The sequence below is a fragment of the Columba livia genome, chromosome 3, assembly GCF_036013475.1.
Source record: "Columba livia isolate bColLiv1 breed racing homer chromosome 3, bColLiv1.pat.W.v2, whole genome shotgun sequence".
NCBI classification, from domain to species: Eukaryota; Metazoa; Chordata; class Aves; order Columbiformes; family Columbidae; genus Columba; species Columba livia.
The window spans coordinates 105,313,032-105,335,506 of record NC_088604.1 but is presented as its reverse complement, the minus strand read 5'-3'; the positions used below and the strand labels follow the sequence as shown (position 1 = coordinate 105,335,506).

Genomic DNA, 22,475 nt, shown 5'->3' with positions numbered 1-22,475 from the left:
CAGGAGAACCATACTATTTGGACAGGCCACCCATAAAATAATGTGACTTGTACCCCAACATATTTTAATTACTTTTAGCACAGAACCTTTGTATCAGTTCAGACTATCTGAAACATTTCAAGTCGGTGTAATCCAAAGGACCAAGGTGAGAGACTTCAGTGGAGGACAGTGGGTGTCACCAGAAAAACAAGGCTGAAAACGTAGACTTGGATGCTTGAGACAGTTCTGCCTTCACATGTGCCACATCATGCTCCTCAATACAGGAGGAGCTGTACGCTGGCCTGCACAGTGACATCTCGGATCAGCTGACTGCAGCCAGCTCGGCCGGAGCCGGGAGCGAAATCTCGAAGCTACAGAGGTAAGAGAAGGTAAAGAGACTTACCTCTTACAGAGGTAAGAGAAGGTAAAGAGAAGGTAAAGGTAAAGAAGGTAAAGGTAAAGGTTTCTGACCGCGTTTTCAATTCCGCTACCCGGGAGTCCCCGGCAGCCCTTGCGGAACGGGCTGACGTGGCGCGGCCGTTACCACGGTGACGGGGGTCACACCCCTCCCTCTTGCTTTGAAAAAGCCTCCGGGAGCCCACCAGGCGCTGGGAGGTGGACGTGCTTGTGGGGCGGGTGAGCACCACCCACACGGCGCTGCAGCAGCGACTGGGGCTGCTCGTGCAGCGGGGCTCAGAGGTTCTGTCACTCCTCGCTGTTAGACCTCTCACTTGTTGCTGGTGACACAGACTGGGGTGTGGCAGGGCAGGTAGACTGGACACAACTAGCTCTTGTAGGTGAGTTTGCCCAGGGTTTCATTTTGTTTTCGTGTCCCCAATTTAACTAAGGGTAGCAATGGTTTCTAGAAAAAGGAAAGCTGTTGCTGCCGTTAATACAAAGAGTGTGTCTACACAGACACTACCTGCCAAGAAGGATGCAGCCACCCAGGCTTCTGGCTGCGCAGAGTGTCTGTGCCTGGCATTAGTACCAGAGAATGGTATGGGAGGCACCTGTGTACAATGTGACCAGGTCAATGACTTACTGTGCCTAGTGGCAGAGCTTAAGGAAGAGGTGGAGAGACTAAGGAGCATTAGGGAGAGTGAAGAAGAAATTGACTGGTGGGGTCAAACTCTTTTGACTCCTAAGGGTGTGCAACAGGAGATGGCAAAGCCTTGTCCCTCCTGCCATAAGGCAGATAGAGCAGATCTAATTGATGGGGGGGAATGGAAACAGGTCCCTGATCGGAGAGGTAAAAGAACCCTCTCTCGAACCCCATCACCACCCTTGGTGTCCTTAACAAATAGATATGAGGCCCTGGACCCTAAAAATCAGGCAGAGAACAGCCAAGAAGATCCACCTGGAGAGCCCCCTGGATGGACCTCATGTACAAAAAGGGTTACAACTGCAGCTGTAAGAAGAAAAAGAAAAAGAAGAGTGGTAGTAGTTGGTGACTCTCTTCTGAGGGGAACAGAGGGCCCTATATGTCGCCCAGACCCATCCCACAGGGAGGTCTGCTGCCTTCCTGGGGCCAGGGTGAGGGACATTAGAAGACTTCCGGAGCTACTTCAGCCCTCAGACTACTATCCCCTGTTAGCAGTCCAAGCTGGCAGCGAGGACATCAACAGAAGAAGTACCAAGATGATTAAAAAAGACTTTAAAGCACTGGGTCGGTCAGTTCATGGGACGGGAGCACAAGTGATATTTGCCTCAGTTCCTGTGCTATCTGGGATGGATGAGGAGCTAAATAAAGAGAGGAGTAGAAAAGCCCATCTCATCAACAGGTGGCTTAAGGATTGGTGTCACCATCAAAATTTTGGGTTTTTTGACCATGAGGCAAACTCCATGGTACCTAGTCTCCTCAAATCAGATGGGCTTCATCCTTCTAGGGAGAGCAAGAGGACTATAGCCCATAAGTTGGCAGGGCTGATCAGGAGGGCTTTAAACTAGGTTTGAAGGGGGAAGGGATTGAAACTGGGCTCTCCAAAGATCAGCCTAAGGATGGAAAGCCCGAATTAAGAGGGAAATCAGCAGCCTACTTGAAGTGCATGTACACTAATGCATGCAGTATGGGCAACAAACAAGAGGAGCTGGAAGCCATCATGCAGCAGGAAACCTATGACATAGTTGCCATCACAGAAACATGGTGGGATGACTCATATGACTGGAGTGCTGCTATGTGTGGCTACAAGCTCTTCAGAAAAGATAGGCAGGGTAGGAGAGGTGGAGGGGTGGCTTTATATGTTAGAGAGTCACTCGACTCTGTTAAACTTGAGGTCAGCAGTGACAAGGTTGAGTGCCTGTGGACCAGAATCAGAGGGAAGTTCAACAAGGCTGACATCCTCGTGGGTGTGTGTTATAGACCGCCCAACCAGGACGATGAAGGAGATGAATTATTCTACAAGCAGCTGGCAGATGTCTCAAAATTGACGGCCCTTGTTCTTGTGGGTGACTTTAACCTGCCAGATATCTGCTGGGAGCTCAATACTGCACAGAAGAGGCAGTCTAGGAAGTTCCTAGAGTGTATAGAGGACAATTTCCTTCATCAGGGGCAAGACCCCGCTGGACCTACTGTTTACAAACAGAGAAGGGCTGGTGGGAGATGTAGTGGTTGGAGGCCGCCTGGGGCATAGCAACCATGAAATAATAGAATTTTCAATACTCAGAGATGCAGGGAGAACCATTAACAAAACCTCTACGCTGGACTTCCGGAGGGCAGATTTTTGCCTATTCAGAAGTCTAGTTCAGAGCATACCCTGGGAAACAATGCTTAAAAACAAGGGGGCCCAGGAGGGTTGGACATGCTTCAAGCAGGAGGTTTTGAGTGCACAGGAACAGGCTATACCAGTGTGCCGAAAGGCTAGCCGGCGGGGAAGACAACCGGCTTCGCTAAACAGGGAGATCCTGAATGAAATCAGAAATAAAAAGAGACTTTACCGACTGTGGAAAAAAGGGCTGGCTACTTATGAAGAATTTATGGAAATAGCTAGATCATGCAGAAAAAAAATCAGAAAAAAAATTTGAATTTAATTTGGCCAATTCTGTCAGGGATAATAAAAAGTCCTTCTTCAAATATGTTAATAACAAAAGGAGGGCCAAGGAAAACCTCCATTCTCTGTTGGACTCTGAGGGAAATATAGTTAACAAAGATGAGGAGAAAGCTGAGGTACTTAATACCTACTTTGCCTCAGTTTTTACCAGTAAGACAGGTGGCCCTCAGGACAACTCATCTCTGGAGGTGGTTGACAGAGATAGGAAGCCAAATAGGCCCCTTGTATTCCAGGAGGAAATAGTTGGTGATTTACTGAGCCATCTGGATCCTCACAAGTCTATGGGACCAGATGAGATCCATCCTAGGGTGATGAGGGAGCTAGCAGAAGAACTTGCCAAGCCGCTCTCCATCATCTTCCAACAGTCCTGGCTCACTGGAGAGGTCCCATATGATTGGAAATTGGCCAATGTTACCCCAGTCCACAAAAAGGGCTGCAAAGCTGACCCTGGCAACTACAGGCCTGTCAGCCTGACCTCGGTGCCTGGCAGGGTTATGGAGCAGATCATCCTGAACGGAATCACACAGCACCTTCAGGATGGACAAGGGATCAGACCCAGCCAGCATGGGTTTAGGAGGGGCAGGTCCTGTCTGACCAACCTGATCTCCATTTATGATCAGGTGACTCACCTGGTAGATGAGGGAAAGCCCTGGATGTGGTCTATCTGGACTTCAGCAAGGCCTTTGACACTGTCTCCCATAATATACTCCTGCAAAAGCTGGTAGCCCATGGCTTGGACAAGTGTACTCTACGCTGGGTTAAGAACTGGCTGGAGGGCCGGGCCCAGAGAGTGCTGGTGAATGGGGCTGCATCCAGCTGGCGGCCAGTCACTAGTGGTGTTCCCCAGGGGTCAGTGTTGGGTCCAGTCCTGTTTAACATCTTTATTGATGATTTAGATGAGGGGATTGAGACCATCATCAGCAAATTTGCTGATGACACCAAGTTGGGAGGGAGTGTCGACCTGCTGGAAGGCAGGAGGGCTCTGCAGAGGGATCTGGGTAGACTGGAAAAATGGGCTGATTCCAATGGGATGAAGTTCAATAAGGCCAAGTGCCGGGTCCTGCACTTTGGTCACATCAACCCCCTGCAGCGCTACAGGCTGGGCGCAGAGTGGCTGGAGAGCAGTCAGACAGAAAGGGACCTGGGGGTACTAATTGACAGGAAGCTCAACATGAGCCAGCAGTGTGCCCAGGTGGCCAAGAAGGCCAACGGTATCCTGTCCTGTATCAAAAATAGCATGGTCAGCAGGACAAGGGAAGTGATCCTTCCCCTGTACTCTGCATTGGGAAGGCCACACCTGGAGTATTGTGTTCAGTTCTGGGCCCCTCAGTTCAGGAAAGACATTGAAGCGCTGGAGCGGGTCCAGAGAAGAGCAACACGACTGGTGAAGAACTTGAACATAAGACCTATGGGGAGAGGCTGAGGGAGCTGGGGTTGTTTAGTCTGGAGAAGAGGAGGCTTAGAGGTGACCTCATCACTCTCTGTAACTACCTGAAGGGAAGTTATAGCCAGGTGGGGATTGGTCTCTTCTCCCAGGCAGTTAGCAACAGGACAAGGGGGCATGGGCTTAAACTCTGCCAGGGGAAATTTAGGCTGGATATTAGAAGGAAATTCTTTACAGAGAGAGTGGTCAGGCATTGGAATGGCCTGCCCAGGGAGGTGGTGGACTCGCTGTCCCTGGAGGTTTTTAAGCTGAGATTGGACATGGTCCTTAGTGCCATGATCAATAAACGGACTAGAGTTGGACCAAGGGTTGGACTTGACGATCTCTGAGGTCTTTTCCAACCCAGTTGATTCTGTGATCTCTGCCTCAATGCTACCTTAAAATTGTCATACAGGCTTCATCTCTAGTATAGGCTGCTGCTCCTTTCTCACTGAGATCCAGAATCCCAATTTAAAGCTGGGATTGAACATATCATTTTCTCAAAATTTCATTGACACAAGAATACCTACTGAGGCCATTTCCCACGTTCTCCCATATACAGCACATCAAGCTGCACAAAGCAGTGTGCTACCTGCTTCTGACCCCCCACAGGCCAAGGGCTTGGTCCCCATGTGAGACCTGCCAGAGACCAGCACCTGGAGCTCTGCAGGAGCAGCCCCCTACCCCATGGCTCTCTCCTTGCTCGTGGGTGCTTTTCCTACCAGTTGATATCCCTCAGATGAAAAGAGCTTCACAACCCCTTCCTCCCTTCCCTGAAAATACTTCCCAAAAAAATCCAGAAGGCAAGCAATACATATATTCTCTGCACAGGTACAGCCTCACCTGGAGCCCTATGTGCAGCTCCAGGTGACACAGGATCAAAAAAAAAAAGTATTAAGCTACTAGAGAGTGTCCAGAGGAAGGCTATGAAGTTGGGAAAAGTTTGGAGGGGAAGCCATATGAGGAGCAGCAAAAGTCACTGGGTTTGTTCAGCCTGTAGGAGACTTCATGGCAGCTACAGCTTCCTCACAAGGGACACATGACAAACTCTTCTCTTTAGCAACCAATGACAGAACCCAAGGGGATGGCAGGAATATGTGGCAAAGGAGGTTTAGGTTGGACATCAGGAAAAGGTTCTTCCCCCAGAGGGTGGTGGAGCACTGGAACAGGCTCCCCAGGGAGGTGTCACAACCCCAAGCCTGACAGTGTTCCAGAAGAGACTGGACAACAACATCACACACATGGTATGAACTGTGGGGTTGTCATAGGCAGGGACAGGAGTCAGACTTGATAATCCTTGTGGGTCCCTACCAACTCAGGACATTCTATGATTCTAGATATCTATCTGGTTATGAAGTTTCTACCAGCACAGCTGGTAGATAATGCCTTCAGAGTTTTTCTCAGCAGTTACTTTTATTAACAAAATTAATGAGAACTGAAGTGCCATTCAGTCTTTCCAAGAGCTTTTGTTAGGGCAGAATCAAAATTAACACATTAGATAAACATATTGCAACAGTCACATGAGTTTATTGGAAACAACACACATTTCCCCACTGCAAGGTCTCTTCTTCCTGCAGAAACCTGGTTGGTACAGCAACACAAAACATCCCAGCCACATTGACCCAGAAGGCAACCCCCTAAGAAAAGCTAACATCAAGCTACATTTCAGTAGTTGTGGATTCCAGGTAAATGGAGGGCAGATTTCAGAGTCTTTTTCTATAAGAGCGGGCAGATTTAAGCTGCATTACATGGGACATAAAATACAACTCAGAGGAATTGACAGATAAAATGCAATAAAACAGCATTAATATTTTTGAGCTGCCAGAGCAAGCAGGTTTAACCAGTTCTAGGTATCACCATTTCTGAAAGGCTTCCAAGCTTGTAAGAAACTACCCTCTAGGTTTAAAGAATTTCGAGTCAGTAGTCCACACCAGGTTAGTCCAAAATCTTCAACGCAGTATTTTTAGTCCAGGGATATATTAACAGCTTATGAGACAGAAATAATAGGCAAAAGTCTTATGCTTCTCAAAGCAGTAATATGACACTGTAGAGAAACCCTTAGATAAGGACTCCTGTACCATGGGTTCTATTCCTGGCCCTGTTAATAACTTGTAAATGCTCTTGGACAAGTCATTTCAGCCCTTTTTGCTTTACTTTCATCTGTAAGGAGAGGGTTAGACATGTGGCTCCTTTGCAAAGCCATTTGAACTGATTAAAAAGCACAATAAAAACCTGACTTCTTGTGTTTCTCCCTCAAATCCATGAGCTGTAGCTAAAGGCTCTGCAGTGGGCTTTGTGTGACAAACTGCAACAGTGTTCTCAAAGTGTTTCTTGCTCTCTCACAAACATCAGGAAGCAAAAGCTAGTGAGAATACTGCAATTAAATGGAAAATGCACAATCCAGTCACTTAGTGGTGTGCTTGTTCCCCCACCCCCCCCAATTTGCAGTTTCTGAACAATTTTTCAATAGAGCTTTAGGCCTTTCAATACATGCTGAAATCTGTTCTTATCTTTTGGGAACCCCTTAGAAGTAACCCACAGATCACCATTCATTAAAATCTATTATCCCAGACTTGTTTTGATCAACTGTTATGGCAACACACACAACCTCAGGGCAAGTAAGGATCATAACTTAACCGAATCTGTCCCGTGTTCAAAGTATTTCTAACAGTCTCTGAAGCAAGGCTTTTCAGGTGGCTGGTGGATGTGTGCATTGTAAGGGACTACAACAGTAGTGACTCCCGCAGATCACCCTGGCCTGAATCAGCCTTGCTGACTTCACAGTCTTACACCGCCCCACACCCATTTCCCAATCCTGCTTATTCTATGGCTGCACCATCTCTAGTTTCTAATCTATTCTCTGAGAGTCTAGAAAACAAATACTCAGCTGTTCCATTACCTTGATCAGATCTTCAGGCTGTTTTAACTGTTTTCATTTCAGTACAAGTCAGCTGAATCTAAGTCACTCTTCCATTTCTCCACATCACCCTCACAAACAGAATTTCCATCACTACAGCTTGCACTACTTCTCTCTGTGAAGCTGTCTCATTAGCTACAAAGCTCTATGTTAACACATAATTAACAAGTTACTGTTATTATCACTAAGCACTTTGTGGCATCCCTTCCTCCATGCAGAAAGGAAGGTAATCTCTTCAAAGTAGCACCCAACTCTTCACATACATATGGAGAACCAAATATTATTAACATTTAAATACATATACATTTGGAACGTGGTGCAGCTTAGAAGAAGTGAAGTCTCACACAGCGATCTAGCACTGACAACTCTGCCCAAATGTCTTATGCTGTAAATGCTCCAAGTAAACTCTTCACCCAGGTCTTATGCCTTTCTGTTCATAATGTGAAGTTGTTCATGGGTCACCAAAAGGTGATTTGTGGCCAACATAACCAGTCTAGCAGGCATTTATATTGTGGACAATTATGCAAAAAAATGACAGTACAGTTAGGTTCCACTTTCCATTCCCTCTCTTCCCAATTTAAATAAAAAGCTGCCTTGACAAAGGCAAGAATATCTTGCCAGTATAAATTACACTCACATTCAGAAATGGTTTATTAGTACACCATACAGGACAGCTTAAAGCATCTCCACTGTGGCCAATATAACAAAGCCTTAATATTACTTTGGACTTCCAGTGTCACTTTCATCACAGAAAAGTGTTTTTTCCTCTTGGGCTATACAGTGGCAATGGAGGCACAGGATAGCTAAGTACAACATTTAAAAAAATTACTTACAAAACTGAAATTACAGTGATCAAGTCCCATTGTCACAAATCAGATAGGATAGATTTAATATCGTTATGAGAGGAGATACAGAGTTCTAGTCAAAACTGTTTTTACAAGTTTTCAGGCTAATATCTGGCCTTCCAAAGCACAGACAAGAGCACTGTAACTATTTCTCTATTTAGTAACTTCATAAATTTGTCCTAATCAGCCTACAGGGTCTAAACATATTTTGGTTAAGTCAGTGAGACTACATATTGGAAATGCTTACACATTTTTCCCCATTTACAGTAAGTTTTGCCAGGCTCCCATAATCACATTCCTAACACAAGTTACCACCTTAAGAAGTCAATTACAAAAAGCATATTTTGGCCAAGACATAATTTGTTTTCCAGTTAGTTCAAGACTTTAAGAAAGTCTAAAGCCTGCTCTGATTTAAGTTTTCAACAAAGATTTATTCTAATATCAGAAGCTTTAGATTCTTATATGCTTTAGGTGAAAACTAGCCTGTCATCTGTCTTGACCCTTGCACAGGTTTTCAAAGATTTAGACAGTGCTAGAAGTTTGGAGTACACCAATACTGAGCAATTTAAGGTAACCATGTGATGCTAAGAATTCATTGGCTATATGTTGGTGAGCAGGCCACAACTAGAACTGTCAAACAGAAAAGCAGTTAGACTATTAAAATACTATACTTTAAAGACTATAGCTTTGTAAAATGTCAAAATCCCTATACATGAAACAGTAAGCTTGGCACAGTTCTTATGTATGGTCATTCTTTCCATTAAAAAGTTAAAGCAGTTGCACAATGCTATCAGAAGGAAAATGTATTTTTAAGATATACACGTATATTGTGTAGCTCTCCTGAGTGTTTTATACACTAACCTGGTAACCATTATAAGAGAATGAGAGCACAGCCCCAAAAGCAGTGACGTTTATTCTCTTTCTCTGTGAAATTCTTTTCACAAGAGCTTAGCTTCATTATTTCTTCCCTTACTGTTAGAGAAAGTAGCAAGAATTATTTTTCTTAGGCACGGAAAACAATTCGCCACTGTTTCTCCAATCCTTCCTCACGGCAACAAAATACTAAGAAATACTCCTTAACAGGTACTATAAGAGTTGTCATACATTTTTTCTGGTCTGATATGAACTTAAAAGTACAATTTCACTGTCATTTATTTTAGAAACACAAGTATACACATTTTTAAGGCTTATTTAAAGCTGTCATTTCCTACAGTTATATTATACCTTCACTTGTCAGCTTTGAACAAGCTTCTGCCTAACATGTTTTTAATTACAACCATTTATTTACACTTTATACCAGATAATTCACTTCTGCTTTTCAGGCACAGACAAGGGCCCTAGTCCTGCAGACTCCAAGTGCTTAATTTAAGTAGGACTACACACAAACCCACCTTTGCAGTGTTAAAAGCAGATCCCTGAGCAACCCTGCAAAGAGAAGGTATCTTCCTTATTTGTTGGATTTTACCATGCACTTTACTGAGTGATTTCTGAAAAGGAAAAAAAGCACAACTAAATTAGATTATTTTTTTCTCTCAGCCCACCAGCTGAATACCAACGTGGCAAATATGATGAAGAAGAAGCCACATCCATTGTCTAAACTGCCAGCCCAAGATAAACAGCATATCGACGCAGTAGTAAAGTGTAACACAAGCCCAAGTGCACATGCTAACCGAGGAACATATACGTTCCCTGAGTGAAAAAGCTGTTACCAACCAGTCAGAAAATGAGACAGCACATGGAAACCTAAAGAAAACGGCACCTCCAGCCCAGACCGCCCCACGGCTGAGCCCACAGCCAAGGCAGTGTGACCAGGGCCCTCGGTCACACCGCCAGGCACTTCCAGCAGATGTTACCTCCTTCCCTCCCGTGGCACATCCAGCCTCAGCAAAGGGCTGCGGGCCCTCGGGTCCCTCACGCTCCCAGTCCCGCCGCGCTCCCCACAGGAAGGCTCCACCAAGGCCCCAGCAGCAGCTGAGGTGCAGGCAGGCAGCGACACGCACCCGGGCTGCCCTCACAGAGCCCGCGCCCGCCACCGCCCGCCTCAGGTCCGGCGCCCGCGCCGTCTCCTCACGCTGCAACGGCGCCCACCGAGCAGAGCACCAGCCCCACCATGGCCGCTCGCACCGCCCCACGCAGCCGCCGCCACACGCCTCCCCGGCCCTTATATCGCGCTCCGCCACCCCACCCCGCGCCGAGCCGCTCGCCCGCCCCTCCCCACCCCGCGCCCCATACAAGAGGCGCGGGGATTGGCCGCGCGGCTGCCAGCCGCCTGTGTGGGAGGCGGCGATTGGCGGAGCACGGCCTCTAGCAGCTGCCTCCCCGTGAGTGTGTGTCTCTGGCAGTGTCAATGGCTCCTCCTGCCACGGAGCAGCGACGGGCTTGAGACGAGCAGGACCGCGGGGCTCCTTTAAGAGAGGGCTTTTCGGGGGGGTCGGGGAGGGGGCCCGCGGCGCGATCGTCCCCCACAGCCAGCGCTCGGGAGAGGCAGCGGCTGGCGGCTCCTCCGCCTCTCGAGCGAGCCGGCAGCAGCGGCGGCGGGACCCGCGCCTGGAGACCCCCCCTCCTTCCCTGCTGCCCGCTGCTGCGAGGCGGCCGCCCCGGGGCTCCCTCTTTCTCCCTCCTCCCCGACGAGGCATCGGTTGCCGGAGGATTCCCCCCCTCCCCTCCCGCCACCCACACGAGTCGGCAAATGAACTCGGTCCGAGCCGCCAACAGGAGACCCAGGCGAGTGTCCAGGCCGCGCCCGGTGCAGCAGCAGCAGGAGAGGAACAACGCCGCCGCCGCCGCCGGGGATCGGGGTAAGCCGAGCGCCGCCGCGCCGATCGGGGGCCTGCGCGGGGCTCGGCGGCGCTGGGCCTCGCCGCGCCCGGCTGGGCACCGGCAGGAAAAGCCCAGGCTGCTTCACCCTTGGCTCCCGCTCAGGCCGCGCTTTGTTTGGCTTGGGCTCTGCCCCGGCTCGGGGCTGCTGCCCTGCTGCCGAACGGGAGGGAGGCGGGGGCTCGGCCCCTTCCCCGGCCGCGCTCCCACGCCCGCTGGGGAGGGGGGAGCAGATCGCCGCCAGCCCCTCGGAACGGAGCGGGTCGAATGGCCCCCGAGCCTTTCGCCCCGTCCCCGGGGGCTGCGGGGAGGCGAGCCGCCTTCGCCCGGGGAGGCCGGTGCCTCCCCGCGGGGAGCTGCGGGCTGGGCCCCCGGGCCGGCGGAGGGGAGAGGTGACGCGGGAGAGGTGACGCGGGAGAGCCGCGGGGTGCGGGGGGAGCGCCGCCCGGGGGTTGCGGGGCGGGGGGGCGCCGGTGCTGGGCAACTTGCGCCGACACCTTCCCCGCTACCGTGGGCGAAATGGTGTCCGGGGGCGGCGGCCCGGGTCTCGCCGAGCCCCCGCCGCGCAATGTTTGCTGCGCAGTTCGGCTCCTGGGCTTCGGTTACAGCGCCCGGCGGGGGGGCGCGGGCCGTGGCTGATCGGCCATTTATTTACCTCAGCCACACCGCCCCCTTTTCTCCCCGCGCCCCCTCCCGCCGCGGCACCCGGCGGCCCCGAGCCGGCCGCAGTGGAACGGGGGCTCCGGCCCCCCGCGCCTCAGCCCTGCCCGGCGGGTCCGCCCGCGCCGCCGGGGCCGGGGCCTAGCGCAAAAATGTTGACAATTCGGAGCTAATGGGGGAAAGCACCATTGTCTGAGGGGCTGGCGAAGCGGCGAGGTGGGATTATTCCTCCCCTCTTGGAGCCCGGAGCGGGGTCGCTGGTGCTGGGGTCCGGGGGGAGAGGGGGTGGCGGTCCCCCAGCCCTGGCACTGTCGCCCCGATGGTGGCTCTCGGGGTGCGAGTGTGCGTGTGCTCCGTATGTGCAGGGCTGGCTTTTCTTTTTTTTGAGGGCGAGATGGGGGTGGGATTGGAGGAGACATTTTGCATGTCTTATCTGGTGGATTGGATTTTAATTTTTTATGCGTTGGCTGTCACAACTCTGGCATGATAAAGGAGACTGATCTGTGGTGCAGTTTTAGATGTACAAATGTCTTCTTAAAATAAAAAAAAAGCCTTCATTGTCATCTGAATGTCTTTTGTTTGAGTATCTAGGATATCACATCGAGAATGAGGTATTTTAACTACGGAGATGCATAATGATAAATATTTTAGTGTGTTTTATGCAATCAAAGCTTTTTAAGCAAACCAAGTAAAGAAAATTTAGTCTGAGGAAGTATTTTTAATTCTTCAATCCTCCTCCCTCCCTCCCCTTCCTTCCCCCCCCCCCCCGCACACATTGGTCAGAGCAAAGAATGTTACCCAGACCAGATTGCTGTGTATATAACTAGAGGATGTGATGTCTTATGCCCAATTATGGGTCTTGTGTAAACCTTCCAAAATCTTCAGTAATTATATAATTAAAATGACTTCTCTGGTATACTGATATTTAAAAACAAAACAAAAAACAAACAAACAACAAAAACCAAGGAAAATAACTTCCTCATCTCAATTACATGCACTGAGGATTTTCATCATGTTTCATATGCAGAATATGGATTTTTTTTCAACCCCATGGTTTACTTTTTCTTTTAAACAGATGAAAATATAACTACTAAAAGGCATCTGGAAAGGTGCGCTTATGGATTAAATGCTGTGATTATTCAGTTTTACATTGGACTGCTTGTCTCAAATTGTTCATATGTTATTAATTTGCTAAAGACACAGGCAGAAAGTTTTCCTGTTAAAATATGAGGCTGTGATTTATTTGTATTACTCTGACTTTCTGTGGAACTCTACATTCACCTACATTTTAATTTTTTTAGATTGTTCATTGCTGTTTACCAGTCAGTGGTGATAGAATTGTAACAAAATCAAGTTCCACAGTTTGCTGAAATTACTGTTCCATATAGATCACTGCTAGCTTTTTTCTTGCATTTTTGAAGGTCAGTTGTGCTCGGCCCAAAAATGTATCAACAGCATTAGGGTCTTTTGTTATTAGTGTTGTATCTACATTTGGAGTATCTCTGGTGCAGTTCCTATTCCTGTCTCAGAACTTGCAAGGTCTGATCCACTATTTTGGGAAGCTAATGCCAGTTTTACTTGTGACATTGATCACTTTGTGCAGGGCTGTTACTCTAAAGGATGATGAATAACACTATGAAATTATAAGCTAATATACTAGGGTTAGACTATGCCATGCAAGTCAGTGGGGACTTTTTTCACCTTTATTCCCAAGCAATGTAGGTCATCTTAAAAAAGGCTTTACAAGAGAAGCTGTGTAAGTTATTATGAAAGGGTTTCTGTTAAACTTAGATTAAATTTGTTTTTAAAAATTGTTACTGGATAACATGAGTGCAGCTGTGATTAAATTAAAATTATTCTTTGCTATTATTAATTTCTTTCCTTCTTCATATTACAGCACAGTACTTATAAGTACAAATATCATGGAGCAGTGTTGATAGTGTAGCACAGTTAATCTTCGGAACTTATTCTTTCATATCATTAAAGTAGATTGCTTAGTAAAACGCGTACAAGGTCTTGAGCTTTATTTATTATTTAATGCTGCGTAAGTAGGCAGTGTTTGCAACCGTGTAACAGCTGTTACATTTTCACCACTGGGTAAAAATTAAGTTTTGACTCCTGTTATTAAAACAGATCACTAGGAAAAACTGATTTTATAAGAATCTTCCATCAAAGGTTCCTTGTAAGGGTTTTAAAATCACACAAAGCTGTGTTTTATACTGTGAAGCAATTCTTGCTTTAATATATTTTATATATGTAATATGAATAGATCTAATGAGTGCATGATTATGCTACCTATATTATACATTGATAAACAATGCTTATGTACTTATACTCTGATTAGTGTGGGAAATCATAAATGATTGCAGATAAAATTTTTCTTCCCCAAACTCACTGTGTTGTACAGCCAAAATAAGATGTCATCAGGATATACTTCCCAAGATGTTTTGCCTTATGTTCTGCTGTTCACACCTCCCTCCATCTAAATTAGCCACTCTGGCTGTACTATGCTCCTTCTGTTTTACCTTCTCCCTCCTGATCCGTCCCCTTTCACCAGTGGGGTTGCCAGTGGTTTATTCTGTGGTTTTGGAATTCTGCGTGAAGGATACAGAATAGATGGGTCCTTTCATTTTCTTTAGGACAATGGTCTACCCAAAAGGAAGTCTGGACTGGATGATGTCTGTGTTTGAATATTCCTGTGTTTGCTATAGTACCGGTTTTAAGAAGACAAGGTTAAACACTTATTGAAAAAAAAAAAGTCCAAAATGCAGCTAAAATTGTTGACCTCAGAGCTGTCACACCTGATTTTTTTTTTTTTTTTCTTTTTTCTGTTCTCAAAATAATAGCTACATTAGTGCATATGTGTTTCTTTATAACATCAGCACATTACTGGGTATGGTACTGGTGAGGTTCTGGGCTTTTTGGTCCAGTATTAAGTGCTTTTAGGGTAGGATCCTGTCTGCTGTTAAGTACCAAATGTGTAGCACCATGGCAGCTGCGTCTGTCACAAACCTGCGCGTTCCTTTTGCGTGGTAGCAGTGTCCATGTGACAAGGCAGTGAGCTGGCTCCGGAGCTGCCTGCGCCAAACGCTAGCTGCTTTTTTTTTTCTCTCCTAGGTTGATTTTTGGCACAAGCACCAGTAGAAGGGAAGGGATAACACTGAATGCTTGTGGGTGTGGTGGGACTCTGGCAGCTCTGGTGTAGACTGGGTTAAGCTGGGTCAATACTTTTGGAGTTGAGACATATTTAATAAATATAACCTGTAAACCTACCTTGCAAATTTGCTCACCCCTTGCCCCCCCATTTATTTTCCAAAGAAAACAAGACATACGGACACATACAGTCTGTCTGTCACTTGGAAACTTCTGAAAGTGTTAGCTTATTTCAAAGAGATTTGACAAAGGGGTGTGAAGTTCTTAAGTTTTGTGGAAATTGTTGGCTGCGCAGAGGAAGAAGACAATGAGGGAAAGACATTTATAACTTACCCTCTCTACCCATGCCAAGAAGCAGCAACCAGCTGGCCTGTCAGCACACAAGGTAATTGAATTAGTCATTTGTCTGTATAGGGGACATGAGGACTTGAAGTACTGGGGAAAAGAGTAGGTTAGGCTGTGTAGGACACAGACATGTAGAAACTAAGCTCCAGTTGATTTTGTGCTCGCAAAGCCTGAATTCTCTAATGTTGAGATAAGTATCTCAGGAAAGCTAAGGAGTCTTTATTTGGCTGTATTTCAAGTGCATGTGTGTGATTATTATTTTTTTTTTTAATATGTGCACCAAAGGCCTTATATTGGTGTGTGCTGGGTCATAGCAGTAACTGAATTAAATGACTCTTATTCTGAAGCAAATGCCCAGACTTGCATCAGAATACCTAAATTGGTTTCAGTTTTTGTAGGATCATCCCTTATGGCAAGAAGTCAAGAAGACAGGCATCAGTTGCTCCAGGTGGAAGAAGTCTAATTCAGGCTTTTTCATATTCCTTAAAAGAGGGTCCTAGGCTGGCAAAAGATATATTTACATCTGGATATGTAATCCTTGTTTCTGCATTGAAAAGTTTACAAAGCATATCTTACAGGTAAAAGTTTAGAATCTATAAATTTGGTACTTCCAACTTGTGTTTTCCAAAGCCCGATACTGTATCATAGAGTACAAAGGAGAGTCTGGGTATGTCTTGTTGTCCTTCATGTAGGACAAGTGCTTAAATTTATGCTAAAGCTTTCTATCTGATTTGGAGAGATCAAAATCAAGTGTATTTGTTCTTGGTATACACAGTAATGTTCATTGCCCATAAGTTTGATCATTTATAAGGCTATTAACATCTGTTATAGTTTTCCAGAAATACCCTTTTTTTTTTTTTTTAATTTAGTTTTTGTGTTTTAAGAACTTGTAACACAGCCCAATGGTTTAAGTAAAGAGGTAATGAAGTGTCCTACATTGGTCTGTTTGCTATCTTTCTGCTTTGGGGAAAGTTTATGTTCTGTGTCCCCCTCTGGCTCTGGTGCCTCCCGTGAGCATCACAGTCATGGACTAGGCCGAAGCCGTCCAACGTGTGTCAGGCATTTACTGCAGGTGTGCAGGGCATTAAGTGTAACAAACATTTTGTGCACTGGATATGGAGGATTTAATGATACATGTATAGAATTGGAGCACTGTGAATGCTTTGTCAGCACAGCAGCTGCCTGGGAACATCAGGCTCGCAGCTTGCTTTCCATCGGCCGTTCCTCACCAGCGCAGTAAATCTGGTGTGCCTGGCAAGGGCTGGATTTGCAGTGCACATGCAGGGTGCCTGCTATGCCTCTGTGTTTATTTGGCCCAGTAAGGACGCTTAACTCTGGACGTGCACAGCAGTGTCATTGGGGAGGCCACTGAATCAAGGACAACTCGTTTGGCCCATCCTCTACTCTGAGTTGCTTCTGTGAAGGGAGTGAGTATGCACCAGGTGTGTTGTAACGTGGGTCACCTGTGGCAGCCCTTGAACTTCCTCTTACAGCTCTTGGCTGTGAACTGTTTGGTCTGCTGGGAAGAGGAGGTGTTCTGTGCCTCTAAGAGTTTCTAAATTGTGCTGGTTAAATGTATTTAGCCTAACATATTATAATAGAGGTATAGAAAAAGTAAATCAGAACATCAGAACTGTGCAATGTGTGGACAATAAAAGGGAAGAAGAGAGGAAAACATGGCTGAACTAAGAGAAACAGAGAAAATGAAAGGTTTGTTCAGTTGACTTTGTCGTTACCTAATCCTCTCATGTTTTCTGGTTGTTAATTACTTCTGTTTGTTTCTTGCTTATGTGGTGTTTCTCTGTTCAGCTCTTGAATACAAGGGGAAGTGTACTTGGTGATTTTTGTTAATGTTTGTGGGACTAAACTGTAATATCTGAATACAGCCTAGGATTTTAGTCTGAGTCCTTCACTTATTGATGAAGGGGGGGAGAAAGCAAACTAAAGAATACAGTGAAATCACAGAACATCTATCAAAATTCTGCTTTTATTTTATGTTGCTATGTTCACAAGGATTTAAAATACTTTTTTTTTTTTTTTTTAAAGAGGGGAGCAAGATTGGGGTGTAGATTCTAAAGTAAAGAACAACACCTTAGAGGAATCTCCTATCGCTGAAATTGTGCTTCCTATTAGAAAGTTTAGTGAACTTTTTTGAGATGATTAAAATCTCTGAATCTGGAATACTTCTTCAAAGATAACTTGAGTGGCAGTTATTGTGGTTCTTCTCAATAACTAAGTTTTGCTGGTTGTACGGTACCCATTCTTAAAATGTTGTTCATCCATACCTAGAAGACAGGAGGACACAAACAATAAGTAAACATTTCTAAAATATACAGTCCTTTCAGTAGGCTTTTAGGGACTGTTATGCTCTGCTCTGAGATACTTCCTTTAGTTGAATTTTGACATGATAACTAATTTTGAAGCCTGGTTGCCAGAGAAAGGGGTCGTTCCATTATTCCTGGTTTTAGCCTTGGGTTCTTATCCCCTGCATTTCATTGGCATTTGTAGCTCCCTGAACCAGATCACCACGGAAACTAAGCCCCCAAAACACCCTGAATAGTTATCTGCTGCTGTAGCTTTTTGAACTAACTGCAGAGTTTGGTGGGTGTGTAAGAGAAGTGGTCGTCAGGTCTGCAGTTGGGAGTGGGAGGAAGGAAGGGGAGCTGCCCATCATCCTTGCAGCCAAGGTCAGGTTAGTTGAGCTGTCTGTCATGTGAGACTGGAGCCTTGCAGTGGCTGGTGTTGGTCCTGTCCATTTGAGAGGAGCTGTCGAAATGCTGCTGTGGTTCTATTCTGCGATATGTGCTATGATACGTACAATGAAACCTACTGTTTGTTGTAACAGAAACCTGCAGTTTCCACTCCATTTCCAGGTTTGTCAGGTCCCTCCTGATCTCATAAATGTGAGAGTTCAGGCAGAGCTTTGTTCTAGGAGCTCAAACTTACTGCATAGTGTTTTTCTGCCTAGGAATGTTGCTGAGCCTCCTACGTTTGTTTCTGATAAGTGGCTTTATTTTCTTGACTCTACTTAGTTTATTCAGCAAAAGTGTATAGAAATATTGTTCCAATACATACGGATATTACTAGCATTCTGATATCAAAATAATAGTAGTGTTTATCTTCTTGAGCAACTGGTTCTGTGTTCCAAAAAAACTGATTCAGCTGCATAGCTCTGTCATGTGAGTGCCAGTCTAATGTTGATAAAGTATACAAAGTTTTTCCTCAGATTTTTCTGTTCTGCTTGGCTTCATTGACCTTGGTAGGTGTTTGGTTTAGGGTTGTTTGTTTGATGGTTTTATTAGTGAAAACTGATTTTTAAAATCAACTAAACCTCCTCTCAGACATTGCCATTGGGCTGGGAAAATACTGGGGGAGAACAGTAAGAGTACATGTGGGTTGCTCTAGCTGTAGGCCACTGCGGGGGATAGTCCTGTTATGTTCCAAAGCACTGTTCAGTTCCTAGCTCCTGAATGCAGCATAGAAAAACAAATGTTCCTGGGAATGAGATTGGGAAGCAAAAGTTTGGGTTTTATCTTGCTGTGAACTGCCATTGCGAGGCAAAATTACCGACTACTTGAAATTATTACACTTGTTTTAAATAACCATTGTCCAGACCAGCAGAAGAGCTGAATTTGCAGTCTCATGGTCGTCATGCTGTGTGCATGCTTTTATACCAAAGGACTGGTTAGTGTGAATAGGTCATGTTACAGTAACTATTTCCTTTTGGTAATCCCAGTTTGTAGTGTTTGGAAACAGCCTGTTTGCCTTAAGGGCTCTGATTTGTGGGTTCTCTTTTGTTGCTTGTTTTCAGCTTAGACATCTAGAAGCAAAGGTTGGAGAGTTTAGGCTCTTGTGTTCTGAATAGGGGTGAGTTGTATCTCTACAGCCCGTCTAAATTTCAAGCTATCTTTGTATTTGGATAGGTTATTGTAGGATGACAGGTTACCATATGTCAGCTGATCTGTGGTATCTGATTCACAGTAATTGTTCATGTGTATGCTCTTAGTCTGTGGCAAATGGAAGGTAATTTGAGTTAGCTTGACCCTCTTTCATTATGCTCTTTCAAGGCACTCCCTTCTCCATGTGGATTGTTAGACCTGCTGGAGTGCCTTGGCTAAAACAATAAGGCAGTTTCTGTCCCCAAGCTAGTTTGGGTGTATCTATACAACAGTAATATGAGGACTTTGCCAGTGTTTCCTGTATTGTTGCTGTTTTGAGACCCTGCCTTGTTGAAGGACTGAATACTACAAAGATGCTACCATGAAGAATCAGTCAGATGTTATAATTACCAGGTGTGTTTGTTTTTCTTCAGTAAAATTTACAAAAGCTTTACTCCTGCATTTTAAAATATCACAAATAAGTAGTTTGTTTCACAGTGTATTGGTATACTTCTTTCTTGTTTTTAAAGAAGTAGGCTTTACTTTGAGTTCTTTCAGAAGATGCTTGGTGATTGATATCATTCCAACTGCAATAATGCTTTTGAATGTTATGTGATTCTGTGATTCAAAGCCCACTGAAATCCTGGGTACCTGACAGATTCCCATTGACCACAAATGGCATTTGAATTTGATCTGAAATGACATGAAAAGTAAAACAATTGATTTTTTTTTTTTTTTTTCTTAGTGCTTAGTTCTTGTTTGAAATTTGATTTTTTGCAACAGTAAATATGTAGCTATCCAGTCTGGTTCATCAGTAATTATTAAAAGTCTAAAATACTGCTTAAATACATCTGGAAAAATACTTTTCAGTAGTCAGGTATTGCCACCCTGTCTTGCTGCCTTACTGGGTTTCTAAGACTCCCAAAGAGAAACTCAGAACTGCCCCTCAAATCTACCTCATTTCCCCATCTCCCACAGATGAGCCTGGTTACTTAATTACTGCACTACTGATCCTGTGTGTATATGACAAATAAATAAAGCTTTCCCCGTATTTTTCATTCTTATTTGGCCAGTGAGAGCTTTCTAGGAGATACTGGGTAAGATTTACAGTTCCCAACTTCTTATACTTGGGAAAGGGAGTGAAAAAGTGTGACTTTTTAACTTGGAATTCAGTCTTCTTAAGACATAGGCCTTGCTGCAGACTTGCTGTAGTCCTTTGAGAAACAATAGTTGTAAAGTTTGTCAACATACCTTCAGAAAAAACTTTATCCTTTGAAAGCTAAGGAAAACTTCCAATTTGAATCATTTTTTTCTAAGAGCTGAGGACAAAATGGATGTTTTTTTGGCTAAGTAAGCCTTTCCTGGCTATTGGGAAAGCAGGAGACCAGAAAGATGACCCAAATGCTGTTGGGTCATCAGTTTAAATTGTGTATAGTAGCTGTTCAAATTAATGTTTGTTATTTCCTTAAGTTGTTGCTGTCTTTAAGGAGGAATGACAGCAACTTTGTTTAGATGGTTGTTGTATTAGTCTTTGGCAACAATTCACCTTTCTCTAAAGATGGTAAGATCTGTGACCATCTTCTTTTGGCAAAAAGGTTTTGCCCCTTCACCTTCTTCAATAATAATTTGAAGACCAGTTACTCAAAGTAAACGGGAGTGTAGTCTAGAATTTCACTTGCTCCATTTTGATCTGTGTTGACTGCAACTGCCCAAGTCAAGATCACGGGTAGGGATAGGAGATAGCTGAGCTCCATCCTTTATGACCTTGGATGTCGCAAGACTGAAGGTCTAGCATCATTGAAGTATATGAAAATGGGTAGTGGGTTTTTTCATCACAGAGGAACCATTTTATTCCAATCCATTTGGAGCATCCTCTCTGGCTCCATTTTTAACTCTTTATAAAGCCATATAGTAATTGAGCCTTTAAGGCATGTGCTTCAGATTGTTTGTTGAGAGAACCTCCTTCAAAACAAGTTGTGCAGTCATTTGGCTAACTAAGCACATCAGTGGGGAAGCAGGAGATAAACGATTTGGGCTGCTGTTGCTGTCTGGATGATTAGAAGAAGAATGGGTGTGAAAATAGATAATAGCAGAATGACTTCAGGTGGCCTTTGATAATGAGTTTAGACCCGTTCATATCTTTCCAAATTTCTTAGGAGCAGGCGCGCATCAATCAGCAGCTCGTGATCAATAATCTGTTGATACACTTGACAGTATCAGTATGCATGCTTGCCATTGTTAAATTTTACCTTTAAAAGGTTTAAGGAACTGAAAGAGGCATACCTGAGGAGGTTTAGGGAGTGTCTAATGAAGCTCTGTTCTGAAGATAAAGTTGTCATTGTACATGTCGATGTGATGCTGGATTTCCCATTTTGTCTAAGTAACATTTGAACATCTGAGCTTGTTAACATTAGAAGTGTTAACAGGAAATAGTGTTTTCTGACAGCTCTGTCTTGTCTAAACCTATTCTTTTTCTTCTCTGGTATTAAAAAAAAAGGTGAAATTATTCTTATTTTCTGTTATAGACAAAATAACCTTAATATATAATTTTAAAGGAAAATGTATTGGTCGTGCTGATGTTGGAATAAGTGCTTTATATTTTAGGGGCTTCTTGCTCCAGTATAGCTATTAGCTATAGCTTCCATAATTGGGCTGAAAATAAAAAGTGAATTTAAAGGAAGTGCTAGATTATTTGTACAAATGTGGATAATGTGGGAAAAAGAAGAATGGAAAAATAAATTTTCAACAAGATTTTATTTGAAATTTTCTATATGGCTGTTTTGTGGTAGTCCAGGTTCAAATCAGTTTTCACATTCACCTTTTGAATTTTTCAGCCCGTGTTTTTCTGGATAACTCTTTTAAGAAACTAAAGACTTGGGTGTGCGCTCTGCTGTGGGTTGCTCTTACAGTGATTAATACAGTGCAAGTTATAGGTAGTATATGGAAAAATATTTATTTTTCACTTCTCTATTTGAAAGGCCTACCGAGCATTACCAGCCATCCACTGATGCTGTCAGAATGGATTCATTATCATGTTCTTGGGTAAATCCCAACAGACTTTTATTTTTTTCCCCATTTATTTCAGTTTTCACGAGATCACAAACATGAATATGAACTGCCAGTCTTGTGGAGTCTGTGTGTGTGTGTGTTGTTTTTTTTTTGTTTTGTGTAAGGTTTAGAAATGTTCTAAACATTTCATGTTTAGAACAGTTCTGTGAAATCAAGAACAGTAGCTGAAACACTGAGCGTTCTGAAATCCTAGGGAGCTGGGCACAGTGATGATTTTTTTTTTTAATTTATTTTTTTTTTTCAGACTAAATACGCTTTGGGTGCCATCCCAATGTTTCTTTGGCAGCGAGGCTGGACCTCCACCATGCCTCTGGACTACCACTATTAGCAAACAGAGGGTCT

The 22,475-nt window shown here is 44.6% G+C and overlaps 2 protein-coding genes across 7 annotated transcripts in view; one reads left to right on the top strand and one right to left on the bottom strand.

Moving 5' to 3' along the window:
- LOC135579152 (uncharacterized) overlaps positions 1-10,847 on the bottom strand; it is a 42,199-nt gene extending 31,352 nt beyond the window's left edge. For 3 of the 5 annotated variants that reach the window (XM_065058753.1, XM_065058754.1, XM_065058755.1), the window contains exons 1-2: positions 10,065-10,234; positions 9,603-9,698 (exon numbers count right to left, since the gene is read on the bottom strand). Coding sequence is in view for 1 of the 5 variants with exons in the window: in XM_065058751.1 (XP_064914823.1) it covers positions 9,549-9,698; positions 10,065-10,847 (933 nt within the window). In the remaining 4 variants the exon portion in view is untranslated. Of the gene's footprint in view, positions 1-9,334; positions 9,699-10,064 lie in introns of those variants that run through there. The other 2 variants (XR_010471668.1, XM_065058751.1) reach the window with 2 other exon arrangements.
- Positions 10,543-22,475, top strand: part of FBXO11 (F-box protein 11) — an 85,782-nt gene continuing 73,849 nt past the window's right edge. Inside the window, exon 1 of one of the 2 annotated variants that reach the window (XM_065058749.1) lies at positions 10,543-11,009. In XM_065058749.1, the coding sequence (XP_064914821.1) occupies positions 10,901-11,009 (109 nt within the window). In that variant the 5' untranslated portion in view covers positions 10,543-10,900. The remainder of the gene's footprint in view (positions 11,010-22,475) is intronic. The other variant, XM_065058750.1, reaches the window with a different exon arrangement.